The sequence below is a fragment of the Epinephelus fuscoguttatus genome, linkage group LG17 (assembly GCF_011397635.1).
Source record: "Epinephelus fuscoguttatus linkage group LG17, E.fuscoguttatus.final_Chr_v1".
NCBI classification, from domain to species: domain Eukaryota; kingdom Metazoa; phylum Chordata; class Actinopteri; order Perciformes; family Serranidae; genus Epinephelus; species Epinephelus fuscoguttatus.
The window spans coordinates 5,329,774-5,353,256 of record NC_064768.1 but is presented as its reverse complement, the minus strand read 5'-3'; the positions used below and the strand labels follow the sequence as shown (position 1 = coordinate 5,353,256).

General features: G+C 41.4%; 1 protein-coding gene across 1 annotated transcript; it reads right to left on the bottom strand.

The window, feature by feature from the left end:
* Positions 1–11,193: 11,193 nt before the first annotated feature.
* LOC125904318 (saxitoxin and tetrodotoxin-binding protein 2-like) lies at positions 11,194–17,690 on the bottom strand. Its single transcript, XM_049601660.1, has 6 exons — positions 17,496–17,690; positions 16,486–16,631; positions 12,970–13,049; positions 11,762–11,884; positions 11,518–11,637; positions 11,194–11,396 (listed from the first exon to the last, which is right to left on the bottom strand). Exons 1-6 carry the CDS (start codon positions 17,613–17,615, stop codon positions 11,347–11,349), a joined length of 639 nt encoding a protein of 212 aa, XP_049457617.1. The 5' UTR covers positions 17,616–17,690; the 3' UTR covers positions 11,194–11,346.
* Positions 17,691–23,483: the final 5,793 nt, after the last annotated feature.

The window sequence follows — 23,483 nt, the reverse complement described above, 5'->3', positions numbered from 1 at the left end:
TGCCGAGCGCTGCCGAGCACCTCCATCTCATTTTGCCTTAAACTGACTCATGTAATGTGCATTTTTTGGGGAAAATATGGCTCCTGATACAGTCTGTAGGCATCATCACTCAACTTTTTCACATGGTCTGGTGTTAAAAAAAAAAGCAAACTAAAAATCGCAAATCATGTAGCCTCTAACATTTTTTAAAAATTGAGGGGGAATATGACTTGGCTTCAGTCAAAATATTTACAAAATATTTATTTTTTTGGCTTTAATTCCTGTGTTATCTATAAGTACATCATCCTGTTTCTATCAATATAATATAATTTTATTTTGACACATTTTGAAGTACATGTTGGCAGTATTTGGCTGTAGACAAGACGCAATAAGGCTCAAGAAAGCATAGAGCTTTTTTCCCAGGTAGGATCCCCTAGACTTCCCTATAAGGTTCTGGGCTCAGCCCCCAATGTTCTCAGTCCCAGGAAACGCCCCTGGTGAGGAGGTATTAAGAGGAATATTGGATTTCTCTGTAACACTAACTTTTTAGCACATTAGCTAACGTTAGCTTCAACAGAAAAACAAACTGGAAGAAACCGTTCAAGTGTCGTCCTCCTTTGTAAGATTGGCATAGTAATCAACCACAAAGCTTCCTGTGACATCATCCATCCACTGAGTGAGAGCATACAGGTTGCCCTGTCTGGTCACGTTGGTCAATGTTTACTTATTCAAGTAACATGCGCAGCCCCGCAGAGTGAGTGACCTGACATGGTGCGTTGGTAAATTCAGTCTGATGCTCTACATTAAAATGAGAGCCCTGTTGGTCGAAGAAACAGAGTGTTATATTTCTACATGAATTAACCAACTGTTAAGTTATTCACACATTCACTCCGCTCTGAATTTATGAACGGTCCAGTTTGAGCCAGAGTGTGCTCTGACACTTTGAATGGATATTTCTGAATGCACCACTTGTATCATCTTCCTCTATTGTCTAAAACACCCCATCAGAACTTGCTAGCAAGTACTAGCTAATGTCTGTGGAGAATTGTTTTGCCTCTAGCTAAGTCCAGCCCACCAAAAAAAACCTCATACTGCTTACTAACAGTGAAAGGGTCTACAGATTTGACTACTGTTAATGCGTGGAGCAGCCATATTGGATTTTGAGGTTGGGGTATGTGAGGTTCCTCCAACTTTCTGAGTTGGAAATCTGACTTAAGGGGGCCTTATAGTTGAAATTTCTGACTGGGAACTTGGAAATTCCGACTTCCAAGTGCAAATGGATCACACCATGAGACCCTCCCTGTGGAGCCATTCTTCAGTCACCGTTGTTCCCTGTGGCATGTGACCCTTCCTTACTTTGTCCTGGAACCCCCAGCAAGGAGGGCCACTGCTGTAACAGGAGCTACCTACCGGTCCTCTGCTCTTTCTCAAACCCCTGCTGCATTAAACAACGAGCAACAGTTCTCTCCTCTTTGGCCTGCTGAAAGCAGACACAGGACTTTCGTAAACAGGAGGACACTAAGGTTTTTGGCTATATATGCATGCACCACTAACCTAAAGTAAACAAGTTTAGCAAGAGTTGGCAAGTTGACCACAATACCACCAAACAGTGACCTACGAGATCCCACAGAAATTGGACGTGTTTCAGTAGAGTTCAATAACTGTTATGCCCCGGTCTAGCTGTCCAAGCAAGCCATTTATTATTTTAATCATTGTCTTCTTGCCTAAAACGTAGCACCATTTTGAACTATGTGACCAACTCCCAGCAAGTGTTGGCTAGGCTTAATAAAATTTCCACATAACAGGTTTAGTTGTAATGTGGTGTTACAACCAAGCCGCCATAGCCCATTTTTTCTGTTTTTGCACTTCAAAATGTTGCTCAGTTTGAACTGGGGCCTGTCCATTGGTCCGACATCCCATTGTTCCGACCATGTTAAACCCATTGTTCTGAAGTCCCGTTGTTCCGAAATCATCATGATGCCCTGTGGTTAAGGTCTGGTTAGGTTTAGGCACAAAAACCACTTGGTTAGGGTCAGGAAAAGATCATGGTGTAGGTTAAAATGAAAAAGAAAGTGGCAAACACATAAGCTGTGAGCCTACTTCGCCTCAAGCCTTTCCCAGCTGACCCAGAGCCGGTCACGGCGCACCATCAAGGCGGAAATACGCCCTCCCCACACAACCCAGACCCCAGAGTTAATAACAGGAAGTTATGGTGTTTCATTCTTTCCTCTCTGTGACACTTGTATCTCGACCAGTAGCCTACTTTTGTTGCGTTTGCTGATCCTCTATGGTACACAAATACAGTATAGCTTAGTATAATCACATATTGGAACAACGGGACGTTGTACTAATGGGATGTCGGACCAATGGGCTGTCGGACCAATGACATGGACCCGTTTGAACTAATGTCCTTAATGAAATGAGGTATATGTTGTATTTTTGATATGTCAAGTATCTTGTTGACACAGTTTCACAGTCTTGTCAATATTCATACATTCCATTCTCTTATTTTGGCATGTGGATCTAGATCACCAATCTATGTACATCTCAGGGTCCAACCATTTAATATGGATGATAGACTAACAAATGGATGGATACCTGTATGGATGCTAGAGTTGGGCGGTGTCCAAATTTTGTTACAGTTAAACCTTCCCCACATTTTCCCGGGTTATACGGTATTACCGTGACTAATAAAAAATCACTCTGAAGGGCTCAGAGGGAGTTGCCAAAATGTCGGCTTGTACCTACCGTTCAGAAACAGAACAGCAAACATTACCTACGCCTAAGAATACTGAAAAAATAACACAAAACATGTACAACATTAACAACTTTTATTGACAAATATTAAAAAAAAAGAAAAAAAGTGCAAATACAGCAGTCAATCAAACAGAATAAAATAACAACAAATTGTCTGTGGGCTACAGTCCACTTCAAAAAATGTAGGCTAACAGTAAATAAAAGGCAGTAACGATAATGTGTGCTATACAGCGTATCCTCAGACCCAGCGGGTACTGTCCGTTGGTTTATTTTTAGAACCTATCAACATAAATCAAATATATGAAAAGCACAGCTCTACAGCATCCAGTACTAGGGCTCATCAAATAAGAAAAACAGAACAATAAATAACAAGGCTTAACCGAATATGGGCATATATAATCCTATCCTGAGAAGCAACGGAAATATTGTTCGCTGGTTTATTTTTAGAGCCTACCTTTAGTTTGAAAAGTTCACCCTCTCCAAGTCCGAACTGCATTGTCCGTCAGAACAGGCTACTCCTCATTGAAAATGAAATACAAACAAAGTATAACGATAACAATAGCAGCATCCTATGCTTCAAAACTATTGAAGGTTTTTTTGCCAGAAAAACCAGCATGTTTACTTTTTCCAGCTGGAGCAGGGCAAGTAGTGGATTGACAACTTCAGCCATGGTACTGAATATGCGCTCTGTTGGAGAGCTCGTGGCACAAATGCACAGGTACTTTTAGGCAGCCCTCGACATTAGAGGAAAACGCCTGGCTCCATCACATTTACACCACAGAAGGAGGTCTTTGTCTCCCTGAGTAACAGGCAGCAAAAATAAACAATAAAAGCAGGTCCAGACAGAACAACAAAAACAACAATACAGGGAATTAAAACATAAAAACAATCTCAAGAATACACATCATCAAGCATTTATGCATTAAAAACATTGACAGTGTAAGAATTCAGACTCTATTTCTTTCATTTTAGATTTAAAAGCAGTCAAAGTAATAAGATTATCAAGTTTTAACACATTCTGCAGTGTGTTCCATGATGAAGGAGCAGAATGCTTGAAAGCCCTTTTACCAGATCAGTGTGTGCAAATAGCACATTAAGCAGGAAGAGGTCTTGAGAACGCAAAAAGTACTGCCCAACTTTCTGCACAATAAATGTACATGGATAATGTGGGAGCAGACCAAGAATAGCTTTACAAATGAACATATACCAATGGCACATCCTATGCGTGGCCAGTGCAGACCATCCTACCCTAGAGTACAACTCACAGTGGTGAATGAGGGGTTTGCAGTTCGTAATGAACCTCAAGGAGGCATGGTAGGCTGCATCAACCTTCTGAAGACATTGTGCAGAGGCATGCATATGTGGCAGGTTGAGTGCTGCTCCACCTCCACTCTCAATCAGTGTCACCTGGGCCTGATTGCACAGCGGTGCCACCTGTTTAATTGGCCTTTCGCTCGTGCGCTCACATTTGCCTGGCGTTTATCGGGAGAGGGCTCTGTCTGGCGTGCTCCGGTTGTTGGCTCAAAACGGCAACTTGTAAGGTAGGCATAGGTGCTGCTATAGGCCTATGAGTAATTTAATAGCGCATCATGGTGTGATAGCTGCCAGTTATTATTTTACAGCGGCAACGGCCGTGCTGTGTGTGTGCACAACTTTGTGGAGATTGAGGAGTGTGGCGTCTGCTCTCTGCCCTCACCGCAAGACGGTGACTATGTTGGGCTGTGGGTTAAGCTCTCGTCGCTCGGCTAAGCCTGCTTTTCTTTAATACCTTCTGCTAGTTTTATTAGTCTTTACTAAAGTGGTCCTGCTCTCTCTCCTGCTGTAGTTGTTGAGGCCACAGTTGGTGCCTCCTTTCTGCGCCTTTCCTTTCCTGCGCCTTGTGTGGGGCAGCGTTGCGCCACTTGGTGACGTGGGCTGCCAGCGGGGCATCCCGGGGGGTCGGCTGTCCACGGCCTCCAGCCCCGGTGTGGTGGCTCCGTTTTCTGCTGCTGCCAGTGACAGTATTTTACACACACTGATTAAAGTGCGCCCGGTAACCCTGCCGTGTACATATGCAGCTTCGGGTTCTCCATCCCAACACAACTCCTTTTTTGATTAATTCCTTTCTGTTTGCTTATATGGTTTATTTGTTTCGTTTGATTATTTTCTTTTTATTTAGTTAAATATTCAGCTGTGGGTTTGCTCTTAAGTTACAGTAGGCTACAACTTACTCCTGGTTTCCGCCCACAGCTGAGTTTTGGGGTTCAGGTTGTTTTGTTTCATTATAATCTTGTTACTTTGTGTTTCTTTTGTGTATTTGTAGTTGGTGTGAGTCATTTAATTAGTTACTGGGTTTATTCTGTTCCTGTTTGTGTGTGGGTGTGAGTGCTGTGTGTGTGTGTGTGTGTGTGTGTGTGTGTGTGTGTGTGTGTGTGTGTGTGTGTGTGTTTAGTATAGGTCTCCCGTTTTTGTTAGGTACAGGTTTTGTTTGGACCCCAAAGCAGATATTGAAGCAGGTCAGTTCACAAAAAAGGTTTATTAACAATAAGAAAAAAACAAGAGCAGGCGGTGGAGGCAGGGGGCTGGCTGGCTCGTAGTATATTCACCGACGGATGGATTGGAAAAACTCAGGCACACGGTGAGGCACAAAGGACGACCGGAGTACAACGGGAAAAAACCACAGGTAAATACAAAAACCTCTAGCAACACTAGAAGAATAGGCAACAAAGTATGGCTATGCAGCAAGATGAGCACAAGATACAAAATGTAAGAACACAGAGCGCTACCGAACATGACGGAATTATCTGGCAGCGTAGTGGAGTGAAGACCAGGCTTTTGTAGACAGGAAAATGTGGTGACTGAAGACAGGTGTGCCTCATCTGCTGCTGCAGGAGAAGCCAGCCACGCCCCCTGACACACATGCACTGCAGAACAGGAGAAAGGGGGAGGGAGAGAGAGAACAAACACAAAAACATACCACCAGAACCAAAATCATCACTGTTTTAACTGTACAACCTACTGTATCTGCCTGGGTGTCCCCCCCACAAGCGGTATTATAATTTTGTTTCTTTCCTTTTCCAGGACAGGAGCTGGCGAAGTGTGCGGCAGACTTCCCCCTGTGGTGGTTCCCCTCTCACTCCCCTTAATTTGGCATGGCATATGGTGGTTTGGTTTGTAGTGGTTTTCTTTGGTTTAAGTTGTGTACCTCCCTTTGGTTTTGATTTAGTCTGTCCGCTAAATTAAGCCTAAGCCCTGTTCCTAGTTTGTTTATTCGTTTCATACCGCAAATTACATTAGTTTATTTTTTTGGCACTCAGGCTGTATTTTTGGCATCTTTGTGTTCTTTTAAACATAGTAAACCTCTTTTAATCAATAAATCTTTGCTTTTTCACATTAAAAGAAAAACACATTTTACTGCGATAATAAAATCCCAACTTTAACCTCAGCTTCTTCACCAAGCACTTCACATGTGACTTAAAAGTGAGGGAGTCATCGATCAAAATGCCCAGGTGTTTATATGAATTTACAACCTCTATGATGTTACCATCAAGAGTGACCACTGAAGGAATGTTTAGTGGCCCATATCTGGCATTGGTGAACAGCATGAGTTTCGACTTGTCTGCGTTGAGAACAAGTTTCAACTCAAGTAAGGTATGTTGAACAACATTAATTGATGCACAACAATAAATTACTGTGTCATCAGCACCTGGGGGCTATTCCAATAAGCAGGCTAAAGGCAAATCCAGGCTTAAATGGCCAAGTCTGGTTAATGTGCCAGAGTTCTGTTCCATTAAAGTGGCTAAAGCCCAGCATACACTGTACGATTTTTAAATCTTGTTGTTAATACCAGCTCACACTGTACGAGTGAATCGTCTGCGATGTGCAGCCAAAGCTCATGATTTATGTGCTCACACTGTACGTTCCGATCATCAAGCACGATCAGAGAGCTCACACTGTACGGGTGAAAACGGCTCCTCAGCCCCTGCTGACTGTCCTGCCCATTGACAGCTGTTAATAAAGATATATTTGAAAGCTCCGATTTGTTCCGGAAGTGCCGTAGTCAATGAAGCAGGACAAGTGGTTTGCTTTTCTATACTATATGCCAAAACGTCCAAAAAGAAAGGCGTCGGCGCATATGGACTTGCAGATGGCTTGAGAGACGTGGACAGTATGGTTTGTCCATTTTATGAGAGTTGGAGGTAAGCCGGCTACAGCCGGGTGCACCCTCTGTGTGTGTGTGTTGTACCTCATCTAGCACGCTAGCTTGTATGTTTGTTGCCCTTGCTTGAAAATGAGAGTAGAAAAAACTTACCAGGCAGCTGAAGAATATTGGCTATCTCCTGCCAGTGTTTCTCTCGTTGATAGCGGTCATGGTAGGTGGAAGAAGAAACGTCGAACAGGCACTCATACTGTTGCCACAGCTCATGCCGATGCGTCGCCATGGTGATCTATGTCTTTGCGCAGGCGCAGCGAGGGATAAATGCACAGATGCTGGCGAATCGGCTTGTGGCTCTGCTTCAACTGTGCGAATGTCGACCGGCCGACCAAAATTTCTGACAGGTTGGAAATTCATCCGACCGTCCGACCATGATTCTGGAGCAGATGATCGGCCCTCGCCCCCCGGTTTTCGTTCCGTCAACCTAAACCACAACTCTGTTCCATCAAGGTGGTTAAACTGAACCCCCCCCCCCCCCCCCCCAGGTTCTGACACGCTTTGACCCAGATTATTTATATAAATAGTAAATAAAAGTGGACCTAATACAGAGCCCTGTGGTACACCCTTGGAAACAGTTACAATATCTGAGCATAGATCTTCACTCTTAATGCACTGGGATCTGCCACTACTTGGAGAACCGAGCAACTACTTGTCCAGAGAGTCCTGAGCTGAGCAGTCTGAGTTTTAAAACGCTGTGATCAACAGTATCAAAAGCTTTAGACAAGTCCAAGAAAAGTGATGCACAATGTTGCTTCTTATCAAGTGCAACAGAAATGTCATTAACTACCTTCAGAGCAGCTGTAACAGTTCTATGTTTTTTTTTCTAAAATCGGATTGGTACCTTGATAAAATATTATTTTCATATAAGAACTCCTTAAGTTGATTAGCCACAAGAGCTTCAAGAATCTTTGCCAAACCTGACAAATTGAATATTGGTCTGTAATTGTTTAAGGTAGCTGGATCACCTCCTTTTAACAAGGGGTGAACAAACACAGCTTTCCATAAAGGAATTTCCTTACTTTCAGCTGAAAGGTTAAAGAGACAAGTAAGAGGCTTTGCTATAAAATAAGCTGCTAATTTCAGAAAGTATGGATTCATAGAATCAGGTCCTGGGGATTTTCTGTGATCTAAAGCTTTTAGAGCTTCATGAACTTCCTCCACAGAGAAAGGTATGAAGTTAAAAGTCTGACCAGTATACCCTTGGGCATCAGTACTGGGCTTCACAGGTGGAGATCAATTAAGCAATATCACACGAGAGGGAATGATGTTGTACTGTGATATCGTCACGGCTGTGATTCGGTCATGGGAAGACAATCACAGCCGTGACGATATCACAGTACAACATCACGAGCTCGAGTGTGATATTGCTTTTATACAACAGTTCAACAGTTAAATAAGCAAGGCTGATTAAGAAATGTTGAAAAATGAGGACAAAATAGATAATTTAAGCATTTTATTTGTCTTCCACCAACAAAAATAGTTCCCTCAGGACTCCGCTGTCACCGTTGCTATGTAACGCAGACATGGTGCGCCAGGCACTTACTCTTTATACACATTTATCTGCACATTTCCATTAATTGTGCAGCCGGTGAAATAAGTCTCTGGTGACTCCATGGTGGACTGTCGCTTCACAGGCACAGCCGACTCTGCCTTCTGATCTGACAGTATGTTGCTTTTCTCCAAGTCAGCCACATTACGCTCATGAATAATAGCCAGCTCAGAGAAAGACCAAGGGTTGTCCCTCCCCTTTACTCTATATTTCCTAAAAGGGGCGTGTCTGTTTTTTTTTATGTGCATAAAACTGTCATTAAAGAATGCCCAGGCTGTCTCCACGTCGGGGATCAGCTCTATTCTACTCCAATTAAAATGAAATATATCGTGAAAAAGTCCCTGTTCATTAAAATGCTTGCGGTTCCTCTAACAAATGACACAGGCTTAGTTTTAGGGATCCTGGTGTCCCTGACAACAGAAACCACACTATGATCACTTAGGTCATTGCAAAAAAAAAACCCCAAAGGCTGAAAATTTATGAGGAACATTGGTCAGGATCCAGTCATTTAAAGTGGCCTTCTCAGGGCGTTTAAGATTTGGACGAGTTGGTAAATTTATCAACTGGGTAAGATTGAGAGAATTACAGAAAGATTTAAAATGATCAGATACTGGTTTAAGCCAATCCCAGTTTAGATCACCAGCCAAAATAATCTCGCTGTAATTCAATTTGGATATTAGGTGCATTAAAGACTGTAGCACATCGTTTACAGCAGACGGAGGTCTGTAACACCCAACTGCGGTGATACCGAGGCCTTTTGCTATTTCCATGTTCACTGCCAGAAATTCCAGTTGCTTGCAGATTGATTCAGACAGTATTACCCTTCCGTAAACTTTGTTTTCACATAAATAGCGACAGTGCCACCTTTCTTAGGCCTGTCAGCATGATAAACATTGTACCCATAAAAAAAAAATATATATATATATATATATATATATATATATATATATATATTTATCAGTATCAGACTTTCTCAGCCAAGTTTCGGATAGTACAACAATGTCTGCATCAGTTGATTTAACCCATATTCTAAGCATATCCATTTTGGGTACCAAACTGCGCACATTCAGATGAGTAATTTTTAAACCAGACAGATTTAAGATCAGATGGGGTCTGAGTACATTGCAACTCTGGGCCAGGGTTAAGTTTCACATCACCAGATACAGGCAACAATAAAACAACCAGCCATCTCTGTTTACCAACTTTACTTGACACATCCTTTTCAACTATCAGGTCCGAACAAGTTCTCATTGGACCGAAAAAAATTATTTAAAACCAGGAGGATTTGAAGGCGGGCCAAGAGTCGAGTGAGTCCAATGTTAAGTTCACATCCTGTGCCAACTGCTTCCTGCTGTTTTTCTCTTGACATACTCAACGCCCTTTCCATAGAGCTTTTAAATTTCAGGCACTTTCTAAATACTGACAACATAGAGCGTTGACACATAGTCAGGGAGCTCGCTTTCTATACTGCCACCATATTGGCCATACGCCGGAAGTCCCATTTCATCTTATTTTTCAACAAATGTCACCAAAAATATTTGACACTATTCCCGAAATCAGCAACCAACATTTTGTTATTGATATCTCATTTCGTTTTGAAGATATGGACTAATGAACTTCGGATGGGGCGTGACTCAGCACATAACTCCACAACGTTTTGGCCAACTATCACAAACCCTGCAAGCAATGTCTTAAAAGGGACCAGGAACATATCCTGAAATTTTTCATTTAAACTGGCCACTAGGGGCACCACAAATGCAAAACAGTGGGCATGGGATAACACAAATCAGACTATAAATCAGAAATTGATCATTACAAAATTTGTAGGGTATGTTTATGTTTAGGGTATGGTGAATCACATCTGTTAAATTATTTTAAAATCAGCCAATAAGTGGTGCCACAAGTTCCAAACAAATGGTCTTTCTCAAAATTTGTCCATCAATAAATGAGGGTTTGTTCCAGCATCACCAAACTCTGTGGACTTTTTTAACTAATCCATTAAAGCATGTCCCCAAAATGTTTCTGCAGTTGACCAATAGAAAGCGACAGTGTTTCCAGAGAAGAGCGTGGCCTGGTAAAGATTTGGACATCAATGAATGAGCATCTGTTTGACTGATTGATATGATTGTCATGAAACCTGTTGGTAATGCAAGAGTCTTAAATTTTAAATTGTCAAATGTCTTGACTATATAAATAAAGTTATCATTATTATTATTTTTGGTGAAGATTCTCAGTCATCCAGGTCATGGTACCACTTATCACTCACCTACAATGCAGTCTTGGGATCCCTAACTACTCTGGAGGGGTTCGCACCCACACAGGTTTTAAAGCCTGCAACTCCGTACCAGTCATTTAGAACAGAAGAAGCTTCTTGGATGAGAGGCGAAACGTCTTCAAGAAATACAAGTAAGTCTAGTTGCCTATGATATAGCACTTACCATTATTATTATTATTATTATTATTATTATTATTAGTAGTAGTAGTAGTAGTAGTAGTATTTATCTATCTTTATTTTTTTCAATTATTATTATTATAACCTGTTGTCCAGTAATTCCTGATAATGGACACCTTGTCTGGCATTTTGCCTTACGTTTTAGAGTGGACCTTTTAGGTGGACATATGAAGTGGCGGAATCTGAAAGTGATTCAGTCCAAAACAACAAACAATAATGTGATGTGAAGCCACCTGAAAAAAGCAAAACCACACATCCAGGTTTTAGTATATAATTTTATTTTAACAGTTGAGGACATTTCTGATATATGTTGACACTCTGATGTTTGTCATTCAGGACTCTGCAGCCTTCTGAGTTGGATCAACCTTCTTGTGCTGTTCAGTCTTCTCATGCTGGTCAACCTTGTCATGATGGTCATCCTTCATGTTCAACCTCATCTGGAGATGATTTCTTATGACAAAAATCTGTGGAGACGAGAAGATAAATAATTTAATTGTATCAGTTATGTCATTTACTTATTTGCAGTTTTTACTTGAACTATCGACTGTGGGAGTAAAAACATGCAGACCGCACACAGAAACGGACCTGCAGCCCCATCGTAGTGGAATGCTTTGTCATGAGGGAATCCCAGACACTCTGCCAATTTGGTGTGATTGCTGCGAGCTGCTTTCAACAACTCAGCATCGCGATGTTCCCCGTCCTTCTCTGAAACACACACACACGCACACAAAACATACACTTGAAGAATGTGTTTTTGTGTAAAGACAAGGATATGAATGTGTGTGTGTGTGTGTGTGTGTGTGTGTGTGTGTGTGTGTGGTGAGTTTACTGTAGATCATCAGGCAGTGGTCTTCACCCCTCCAGACAAACACCAGACAGTCAGGGCAGCTCTCATAGAAACCCAAATGACCTAACTCATTGTCCGGACTAATAGTTCCATTTATCTCCATCGCTAACACAAACACACACACAAATACACAAACAACGTACGTCATCAGTAAAACAAGAACAGCAACATCAAGAGCAACAACCACAGTTGTATGATCATAGTATCAAGAAGTATTATCAAAATGAAGAAACATTTCAGCATTAATCATAATAATAACAAATGTGCATGATAATACATCAAGAGAATCTGCTGCTACCACCACCACCACTATATCAACAGGTCTGCACTGTAATATAACTGTACTGTTCTATACTATACTGTACTGTGTTGTCTTATGCTGTGCCATACTATACTACACTGTGCTATATTATACTATAGCATAGTATACTACACTGTGCTATATTATACTATGCTATACAATGCTATACTATACTATACTATACTATACTATACTATACTGTACTATACTGTACTGTACTGTACTGTACTGTGCTATACTGTGCTATACAGTGCTTTGCTATACTATACTATACTGTACTGTACTGTACTATACTGTGCTTTGCTATACTATACTATACTATACTAGGCTGTGCTGTGCCGTGTTGTGCCAGACTATACTCTACTATATTATACTATGCCATACTGTACTATATAATACTATACTATACTGTACCGTACAGTGCTATACTATACTTTACTATACTATACTAAACTATTATTACAGTTATTATGTTTTTGCTATCATAACTCAAATTTTTGTGTTTATTTCCGTCCTTTGGTTTGGGTTTTTAGATGGTGGAGCAATTTGGATCCACTGTATTTGTGTGTTAATTGCTATGTAGATAAAGTTGTCATGCCATGACCTTGACTTAAACTATACTATACTATACTATACTATACTATATAAATTGTTTGCTCTTGAAATTTCATTTTCTAAATCATTGCGGTAAGGACAGTTCTGCATTGTGACTTCAGAGTAGTGTTTGAAGGCTCAGATTAGAATAAGGTTCAGGTCAGGGTTAGGGACTCTTGTGATGGTCAACGTTAGGGGCTAGGTAGTGCATTATGTCAGTGACGGTCCTTGGAAGTATAGAAAAACGTGTGTGTGTGTGTGTGTGTGTGTGTGTGTGTGTATTAATGCAACTCACTGCCTCCGATGATTTGCAGTGTGTAGTTGTGAGACTCGTCCGTTGTCATGTTGATGAAGTAGTTAATACAGTATGCATTACTGAGAAGACAACAACAAAAACAGACAACCCAACATGAAGACTGTGACTCTTACATCTTGTTCTGTGTAAGGACTCCTGTGTGCCATCTGTCTTAGGTAAACTGTAACATTAACTAGCTCAGTGATATTAAGTAAGCTAACAGTAGAGAAATGTTGTTGAGTTTTTCAAATGCATGTTTTTGGTGCAATGAGCACCCTGAGCCAAATTTAGATTAATTTCCATTAATTTGAGAGAAAGCAGACATCGAAAGTGAGCCAGTATTTCCATCACTCTGCAACTCACACCAAAACAATCTAGACTGATAAACAGCAATACTGGTAAGAAGAGAAATATATTTTTATGATTTTGGGAACTCAAATTATATATTTTGTCCCTGTCCCTTTACCCTTCAAGAAACCTTGAAAATTGATAAGTCTAGATGATTATTGATCCTAATAATGCTAAGGATTGTATGGGATCATATTTCAGAGGCAGGGGCTATGTTGTTGCCATTGGTGATGATAAATCTGAACAAATCACCATGACTTGTGGAGTCCCCTAGGGTTCAGTTCTTGGGCCACTATCATTTGAGGTGTATTTGCTCTCTCTTGCTCAGGGATTGTCAAAGTCTGACATTATGGGCCCCCCCCTCACACAAATTTGAGACGACTGCATCCCCAAACCCTGCATCCATTGCTGAAATTTTTGTTTGTGTTTGTTTCATCTTAATGAAAATAGGGTTTTATCACAGGTAAAACCTGCATATGAATGGATAAAGGAGAGTAGCAGTTTACAGGGATAAAAAACATGTTAATGTGGATTTTTTTTTGTATGTCACACCTAATATTATTCTTTGCCTTATTTTTATAGACCCTTTTACTCTTAGTAAACAGTATGATGTTTTTTGGTGGGTGGGGCTTAGCTGGAGGGAAAACAATTCTCGACAGACATTAGCTAGCACTAGCTAGCAAGTTCTGTTGGATTGTTTTAGATAACAGAGGAAGATGATATTAGTAGTGTTTTTGGAAATATTCATTCCCAGTCCCGGAGCACACTCTGGCACAAAGTGGACAGTTTGTAAACTCAGAGCACTGTCAGAATGTTTCTGATATACTTTATAAATACTTTACTTTAGAAATTCAATTTTTTCACTCTTGCTGTCAATTACTCACAGGTCCGAACACACACATGCACAAACAGGACCTATACATGCACTAAGTGGAGAATGAGGGAGCTGCCTTGGTCAGGCGCCCCGAGCAGTTGGGGGGGGGTCGGTGCCTTGCTCAAGGGCACCTTGGCAGTGCCCAGGAGGTGAACTGACATCTCCAGCTACCAGTCCACGCTCCATATTTGGTCCGGACAGGGACTTGAACAGGCGACCCTCCAGTTCCCAACCCAAGTCCATATGGACTAGAGGTTGACATTTTTTCGGGAGTCCCACGGGTCACGTGATTCCCGTGGGATTCCCATGAGATGGGAATCAGTTTCACTATTTGTCACGTGATTGGGAGGGGATGGGAAAAAAAGTCAACGGGAGCGGGCGGAACTGTGAATCATAATTAGGCCTGTCGCGATATGCGATAAGTCGGTTAATTGCATGGTAAATCAAAAGGGATTAATTACCATATTCATGCATGTTTGTTTTCCTCATCTCTCTCCACTAAAGAGACTGGACGACAAGAGTGTTCACTGCCATGCATCGTCTGTCAGCCAGGTGAGTTGGTTTATTAGCGTAATGAACGGAGGGAAAGCTCTTGTCGAGTGTCTTTGTCTCTGTGGGGGAGGCGGGGCTATGGGCTACACACACACACACACACATACACACACACACACACACACACACACACACACACACACACACACACACACACACAGCGTTATCTTCGTGAGGGGGAGACGAGGCAGAGATAAAAACAGAGAGTTGAGCGTAAGAGAAAGACAGGGAACTTGTTCCTAAACCAAATGCCATGGCCCTGTGTGGGAGTATTTTGGATTTAAACCAAATGACAGAGGGGAGCCCAGTAATTTGGACGAGCCGGTGTGCCAGGTTTGTTCTAAAACCATCTCAACAAAAAGAGTGAATACGATCAACTTAACTGCACACCTGAGAGTGAGAGACTGACAGCTATTTTTTCTGTATTTATAAGGTCTTTATTTATTTTGTTATTTTGGATATTTAAATGTTCTTTTTTGCATTCCTAAATATTCTTGTTAAATAAATGTTTATTTCTCTTTAAAAGGGTGTATTTGCATCATTATGCCTTTATTATCATTATATAAGTAAAAAATGGTCTAAAAACAGCAAAATTACACAATAATAAAAATGGTCTTAAAAGCACAATATTACCCAATATTAATCGCTTATTGCAATGATTTCTGATGCAATTAATTGCACAGCAAAATTTGTTATTGTGACAGGCCTAATCATAATAACAATAGTCAAGTTTATGAAACTAGCTCCACCTCCAGTAACTACAACAGTAACATGCTGCTCTAATACTGATGCTTCAGTATTAATAATCTAATGATGTCATATGTAATATTATCAGTCAGAGGAACCAAACACTACTTTTACTGCAATACTTTAACTACATTTTTCTCTCTCAGAACTGGTTTCTCTCAATACTTCCCCAATTTCTGATGAGGTGGACATGACAAACCTTAATACACATAACATTTTTCATTCCTGGAAATACTTTTTTTTACTTGATATGAAGTGTACATGAGAGCATTTTTGATGATGGCCTCTGTCAGGTCCGTCATATCACATTTAACCATAGTTGTCTTTGTTTTTGTTGACGGACAGTGGCGGCTGGAATGTGATGAAATTTAAGTGTTGAGCCATGACTCCTTCTATTCTGGCTCCCAATAACACAAAAACACAACATTTTTAATGTAGCCTACAGCCCTGTGGTAGAGATACAGGTTTTGCCTCCAGCTAACAAACTGATGTCATTGTGACATCTGCCCTAAAAGGGTCTATTTAGAAGATAATCATGCGCTACCATTTGTGATTTCCCATAATGTTTTGGGGAATGTATATAGAAATGTATACAGAAATATATTGTTGCCATGGTTTAAATGAGTGACGCTGTGGGCTACAACTTGCGACTTTGTGTTTGCGTTTGCAAGTAGTCTCCACTAAAAGTAATTAGCTATCAGCAGTTCCTGTCTGTAGTGGATGCACAGACAACTATCACTGGACTACTTTGATACTGGAGAAAACTGATTGAAAACATAATGATTGAGGGTCTTTTTTGTCCCCTTTGATTTCTAAGTGGCTTTATGGACGTTTACTCTGGAGTGTGGGATATGCTCATTTGCTTTTTGGCAGAGTTTGATGTTCAGGTTGATACCACTCTCATGTCTATATGCTAGATATGAATCCATCCCCAACGGTGGACTGATGTAACATACCTAAACCACTGTTAAACAGTCCATAATGTGAGCACTCACTGGAACATGTTCCTCTCAGTGAAGGTGATGGTGTGGTTGTCAGGGAGAAGTCGGAGCTCGACGTGGGAGCTGGTGAGGTCAGACCACAGGCCTGGAGCTTTCTCATGCTTAGAGATGGACCAGACCAGAACCCAGTCCCCAAAAATCTGTGGGAGGAGGGAGACAGAGTCAGAGTCAGATGTGGTCCTTTGATGCGTAGGTGCTGATTGCCAGCAGCACCACCGCTCACTTCACTTTAAGTACATTTTTCTAATAATATTTTTGTGCTTTTGTTTCAGTCACATTTTGAATTCCGGACATTTACTGGAGTATTTTTAGACTGTGGTGTTTCTACTTTTACTTAAGTAAAGGATCTGAGTACTTCTCCTCCACCTCTGCGTATTAATTTGAACATACTTGTTGGCAGACCAGGCTGACAGGACAGACCAAAAGTTAAATGAACTTGTATAAAGTTTGTTGGAGCCATAAAGTACTTTTGTTTTTTGTTGATTTTTTATGTTTATATCACAGGTGACCATATGCATTGTTGTATGTAGTTTTCTGTTTGAACACTGGGTGGAGCATTAGCTCAGAAAAGGCATATAGGTGATGAGCAGCAGGTGTGGAAGGGGGAAGCATACAGTTTTTGACCGTGTCAGTATCAGCGTGGCGTCTCAACAAACAGATTGATGAATGAAACTTACTTGTGTTGAAAGTTAACTTAATGACGGAAAACTTACCTGTGGATTACCTGTGTTTTACCTGTGCTAAGGTGAGCATAAAGAAAGAGCAAATAAATGGGTCACCGCACTCAAAGACAACTCAGTATTGGACATTTGTTTATTGTTTTTGCCCAGAACACGCCTCCGAAGAAGTTCTCCCCGTTCACCCCTCAGTGACTTATAAATGTATTCGTTTTTATTGGAAAGACTCTACAGAGTTCAATTACTGTAAGTTTAAAAAAAATGAATTATGTGACTGTGAAAAGCTCAGTCCTCACAGGAGTGATGGACGTCAGATCTCAGACTCACCTTGTGCAGGTCTGTTTCTGGCAGCTTTTTGGTCAGACCGTGACAGTCGTGGTGGTGGTCTGCGTAGGTGCTGATCACCGCCAGCAGCAGCAGCAGCGTTGCTTGCTTCACAACACTCATCCTGTTTTGAGACGCAAATCAAATGCACCCTCTGCTCTGTGATGTGTCAGGACAGCACAGTGAGAGGAGCGAACCAGGTTGGTTTATAACTGTCCTCAAGTCCCCACCTGACCTCGGCCGGTCCAAAGTGTGTGTGTGCTCAGTGTGTTACTGACCCTCTAATTTACCCAGTTTAAGTTCAGTTAGCTGCATTTCTGTATAAAAAGGTTAAAAAAGGACAAGATGCCAGCTAATATGTTTTAGTTTTACATAATTCCACCTTTCAGCTCTGAACCAAAAAAAAAGCAAAAGAGAGGACACTACACCTGTTATAGCATTTTTGCATTGGCTTCTTGTCTCTTTAAAAACTGATTTTTAAAATGTAATTATTTATCACTAGCTTTCAGCTCTAGCACAATCGTTCCCAACTGGTGGGTTATGGTCCCAAGTGGGTCTCGGGTCCATTCTGAATGGACTGCAAGTGACTTGCAAATGTTTCAAATTTGTAAAAAGAAAAAACACACAGACTTTATTTTTAAGTTCAGTGAATTTCCAGCAACTTGACAGACACAGGAACTAGTTTGATGACATGGCCAAATGGTAACTGTATTTCTTATTATTATTATTTGTTTTTTTTATGTTCAGTCTAATATGTCGGCACGCAACACAGGTGGTGTCCTTACATTGTGTCAGCATGATAACATTTCCTAATTAACTTTAAACTCAAAGTCCAGCAGAGGGTGGAGGGAACATCATCCGTTTTTGGGACTTTGGTGATAAGTATTACAGAGGATCAGAATGATCACAGGTCATCCTGAGGGGGACAGGAATGTAAGAGAATAAGAATACTTTTTGTCACCGTTAACACTCAGTATTTTAGTGTGGTTCCAGTGTCAGTCTTTGGGTGGGATGGGTGGGGTGATGGTTTTGACGGCCTGGGGGAAGAAGCTGTTAATGAGTCTGGCTGTTCTGGCTTTAAGAGAGCGGTATCTCTTTCCAGAGGGGAGGGGGGAGAATAGGGAATGTCCGGGGTGAGTGGGGTCTGTGCTGATGTTTCTGGCCTTCCTGAGAAGTCGGCCAATGTAAGTGTCTTTGAGGGGGGGCATTGTGGTCCCGATGATCTTCTCTGCGGTCCTCACCACCCGCTGTAGGTCCTTCCTGTCCTCTGCGGTGCAGCTGGTGAACCACCTGTGCAGCAGTAGGTCAGGATGGACTCGATGGAGGCCCTGTAAAAGTTAACCAGCCGTGGGCGGGGGAGGTGGGTCTGCTTTAACTTCCTGAGGAAATAAAGTCGCTGGTGGGCCTTTCTCACCTGATAGGAGGTTTGGACGGACCAGGTGAGGTTGGCCAAAATGTGGAGACCAAGGAATTTAAAGCTCTCCACCCTCTCAACTTCCTCTCCTTTGATGGAGAGGGTGGGGGGCTCAGTCTTTTGGGATTTTCTTAAATCCACAATAATTTCCTTGGTTTTGGCTGTGTTGAGGTCCAGGTTGTTATGGAGGCACCAGTCTGTCAGGCGTTCGACCTCCTCCCTGTAGGCTGACTCATCATTGTTCCTAATCAGTCCTACAATGGTGGTGTTGTCAGCGAACTTGACAATGGTGTTTGTGGGGTGGATGGGGGAGCAGTCATGGGTGAAGAGGGAGAAGAGGAGGGGGCTGAGGACACACCCCTGTAGTGTTCTGGTGTTCAGGATGAGTGTGGAGGAAGTGCGGTCTCCCATCCTGACGTGATGAGGTCTGTTCCTGAGGAAGTCCAGTATCCATGCGCATAGTGAACTGCCTAAGCCCAGGTTGCTCAGTTTCAGGACCAGTTTTTGGAGGATGATTATGATGAATGCGGAGCTGAAATCCACAAACAGCATCCTTACATAGATGTTGCTCTGGTCCAAGTGAGTGAGGGCTGTGTGGAGCACCATCATGACAGCATCCTCGGTCGACCTACTAGTTCGGTATGCAAACTGATGTTGGTCAAGGTCAACAGGGATGGCAGACTTGATGGAGGGGAGGATGAGTCTCTCAAAACACTTTGCAATGATGGGCGTGAGAGCCACTGGGCGGTAGTCGTTCAGGCAGTTCACTGTGTTCAATGCAAGTATGACGCTGAATATATCAACCTGTGTGGACCTTGAACTAATGACTAAGGAGAAATCTGGATCCTGTGGATGGACTAGTTGGGAACCACTGGTTTAGTACCTCCACACTTAGTCACCGTCTCTCCCTGTATCCTGCCAGCTCCAGGCAGAGGTCTCCATGGGTCCAATTTCTGAATTGGACCTATTAAAAACCTGCCCAAACCCAACAATCATATACAGTTATATAAAAGTATATATAGTTATATATAAAGTTGTAATGCTGTGTAATAAAAACAGAATGCAATCCTTTGCAAATGATTTGTCACCTATATTCAACTGAATACAGAACAAAAGACAGGATATTTAATGTTCACACTACACTCATTCTGAGTTTGATGGCCTGTAACACATTACAAAAACGATGGGATGATGTCATGTTTACCGCTGTATTAAATCATCTTTTCTTTTAACAACACTCAGTAAGCAGATTGGCTGAGGACCTCACACATGCAGGTATCAAAGAACAGGTAGTGTGTCTCATACTTCTGTACTAAATACTTAATATTTATAAAGTTAGAAAGTTACAATTTATTTCACACTGCACAGTGTGGAATGACAGACACTTCTCACCCTCAACGGTCACCAACAGTCAAAGTTTGTGAACTTCTGAACTGCTGACATGGTGACTAGGGACAACATGGAAGCTGAGCTGGCTACAGTGAACACTTCTGCGTTATACAGATATAAGTTAGACATATTTTTTGCACAGGCACCAATACAACTAGAAGCCATCCATGATGTTTGTTGGGTCTGTAATGATTTGGTACTGTGAACAATACTGCAAGTGCTAAGGTAGCACTTTATAATACAGCCCGTGTTTTACGACGTAACTCCCCGTGTCTTACGGCATAACTCCCCGTGTCTTACGGCGTAACTCCTCTAAGACCTGCCGGGGTCTTACAGTGGAACTGCTACTGTCTTATGCTGTCACTCCCAGTGTCTTATAATGGAACTTCATGCGTCTTACCTTGCACTTACTGGGACTTCCCGGGTGACTCTCTGACATCTACCATGACATTTTGGGGGAGCCTATATGGTTTAGTTTCACTTATGACTTACAGTGTAACTCGCTATGTCTTACAGTAAAACGTCTTACAGTCCAACTCCTTTTGTCTTACCATGTAGGCCTACTTATTAAAACTTATAACTATAAAATCAGATATGATTTACAGTTTTAAAATACACGAAAATCATACTGCAATATGTAACCTGTTTAATCACACAATGAGTGTAAGTACCAGGTACCTGCATGGTAAGGAAGGGTGAACAGTGTGCAATTTATAATACAGCCCGCTCCTGATAAGTACAGTGTAGGTCTCTGGTAATTACAGGAAAGTCCTGGTAGGTACAGCAGAAGTCTCGGGTGCTTAGAGTGTAAGTACTAGGTACCTGCATGGTAAGGAAGGGTGAACAGTGTGCACTTTATAATACAGCCCGGTCCTGATAAGTACAGTGTAGGTCTCTGGTAATTACAGGAAAGTCCTGGTAGGTACAGCAGAAGTCTCGGGTGCTTAGAGTGTAAGTACCAGGTACCTGCATGGTAAGGAAGGGTGAACAGTGTGCACTTTACAATACAGCCCGGTCCCTGATAAGTACAGTGTAGGTCTCTGGTAATTACAGGGAAAGTCCCTGGTAGGTACAGCAGAAGTCTCGGGTGCTTAGAGTGTAAGTACTAGGTACCTGCATGGTAAGGAAGGGTGAACAGTGTGCACTTTACAATACAGCCCGGTCCCTGGTACTTACAGGTGAAGTCTTGGGCACTTAGCATGTAAGTACCAGGTGTCTGCGTGGTAAAGAATAAAGATATTTTATAACTCTGAAGTTGTCATTGTGTGATTAAACAGGTTACATATTGCAGTATGATTTTCGTGTATTTTAAAACTGTAAATCATATCTGATTTTATAGTTATAAGTTTTAATAAGTAGGCCTACATGGTAAGACATCAGGAGTTGGACTGTAAGACGTTTTACTGTAAGACATAGCGAGTTACACTGTAAGTCATAAGTGAAACTAAACCATATAGGCTCCCCCAAAATGTCATGGTAGATGTCAGAGAGTCACCCGGGAAGTCCCAGTAAGTGCAAGGTAAGACGCATGAAGTTCCATTATAAGACACTGGGAGTGACAGCATAAGACAGTAGCAGTTCCACTGTAAGACCCCGGCAGGTCTACTGTAAGACAAGCGAAACTACACAACAGGTTCCTCTAAAATGCCATGTAGATGTCAGAGAGTTACCATGAAAGTCCCAATAAGTATATGGTAAGACACGGGGAGTTACGCCGTAAGACACGGGGAGTTACGTCGTAAAACACGGGCCGGATGAAACTTCTTGCATTGTTGTGATATGAGCTGGGCAGCAGGACGGCACCTTTCGAAGCAGTATGATACACCACTGGATGGCATCAGTTTGAAACTCCACTGATAATGATGTAATATAAGCAGTTAGAAAGTTCTGATAGGCCGGGCGGGAGGGGAGGTGGATGGGTGCCCGGTGTTTGCTTCCTGTATGAATGTAGAACCACACCATGATGTGTTTTTCCAAACCTAACCACGTGCTTTTATTGGTGTCCCACCGCTGTTCATCTTGGAATGTCAACAGCAGATGCAGAGGGATTCCTAGTGCATTATACGTAAACGTAAAAGTCCACTGACAAATATGTGACACCTTGGGATAGGCATGTGTTGTTTTTTCCAGTATAGGATGAATTTACAACAAGACAGAACAGAAACACATGAAATTCACTCTGTTGTGGTAAATAGTACCATATGCTATGAAAGTATAATATTAGCACTACTTTTTTATGATTAAGCTCAGTTGCACTTGTTTTAACAAAAGTGTTTTACCAAGAAATACACATTTTCAAAAGCATTCATTACTTTGTTGTTATAGTGGCATTATATTTCAATCAGGAAAGACACGTTTTTAAAGTAAAAATAATATTTATTAACGTGCACATTGGAATGCAAAATGTGATAAAGTCTTTGGCCATTAGACCGTCTATTGATGGTATGATTTAAGGAGGGTGATGAATCCATAGTTGAATAGAGAGGAATTTTGATTTATTTGTAGATATTAGAGTGGATCGTTTTGAAAGACATGGGCTTAAATAAAGACAGTGTAGGTGCTGCGGTTATGGGCTTGTGGGATGGGTAGGTTGTAGCAAGAGTGGGTCCTTGAAAGTGATTCAGATTGCCACCTTAAATATATGCCTGTGTTCAAAGAGGAATGATAAAAATAATGTTACTGATTTACAAGTGGTGCCATTTGCTTTATACAGTATGTCCTCAAAAGGGCAAACCCATCTACGTCATGGTTTACTTTTTTATTTTTATTTTCTAGTCACTAGCTATCTCAAACTAATTATGCTTTTCTATGTAAGCTGTGAAATCTATAAATAAACTATAAAACTATTCAATTAAATGAGTAATTTCTTTGTAATATGCATGTGGATGTTGTCCAATGTCAAGTCTCTTTTTGTGTTAAGCATGACAGTGTGCACAGGGTCCCGTCATATCTTCCTTAAGCCATTGTTGAAAGGCATATGAAGTTTTGGGGTTTTAAAAAAAATCATGTATCGGAAAAGCTTTGGTTTAAAATATAAGAGATATTCTATTATTGATTTCTTACTATCTGATAAGTAGAATTTCTGTATCTCTTAACCTTTCTACAAGACGGTTTTACGGTTATGAGATTTCATCTTGAGTAAATAAATCTGAATGTGAATCTAGAACTTTTCTGTGAATACTGCTGGT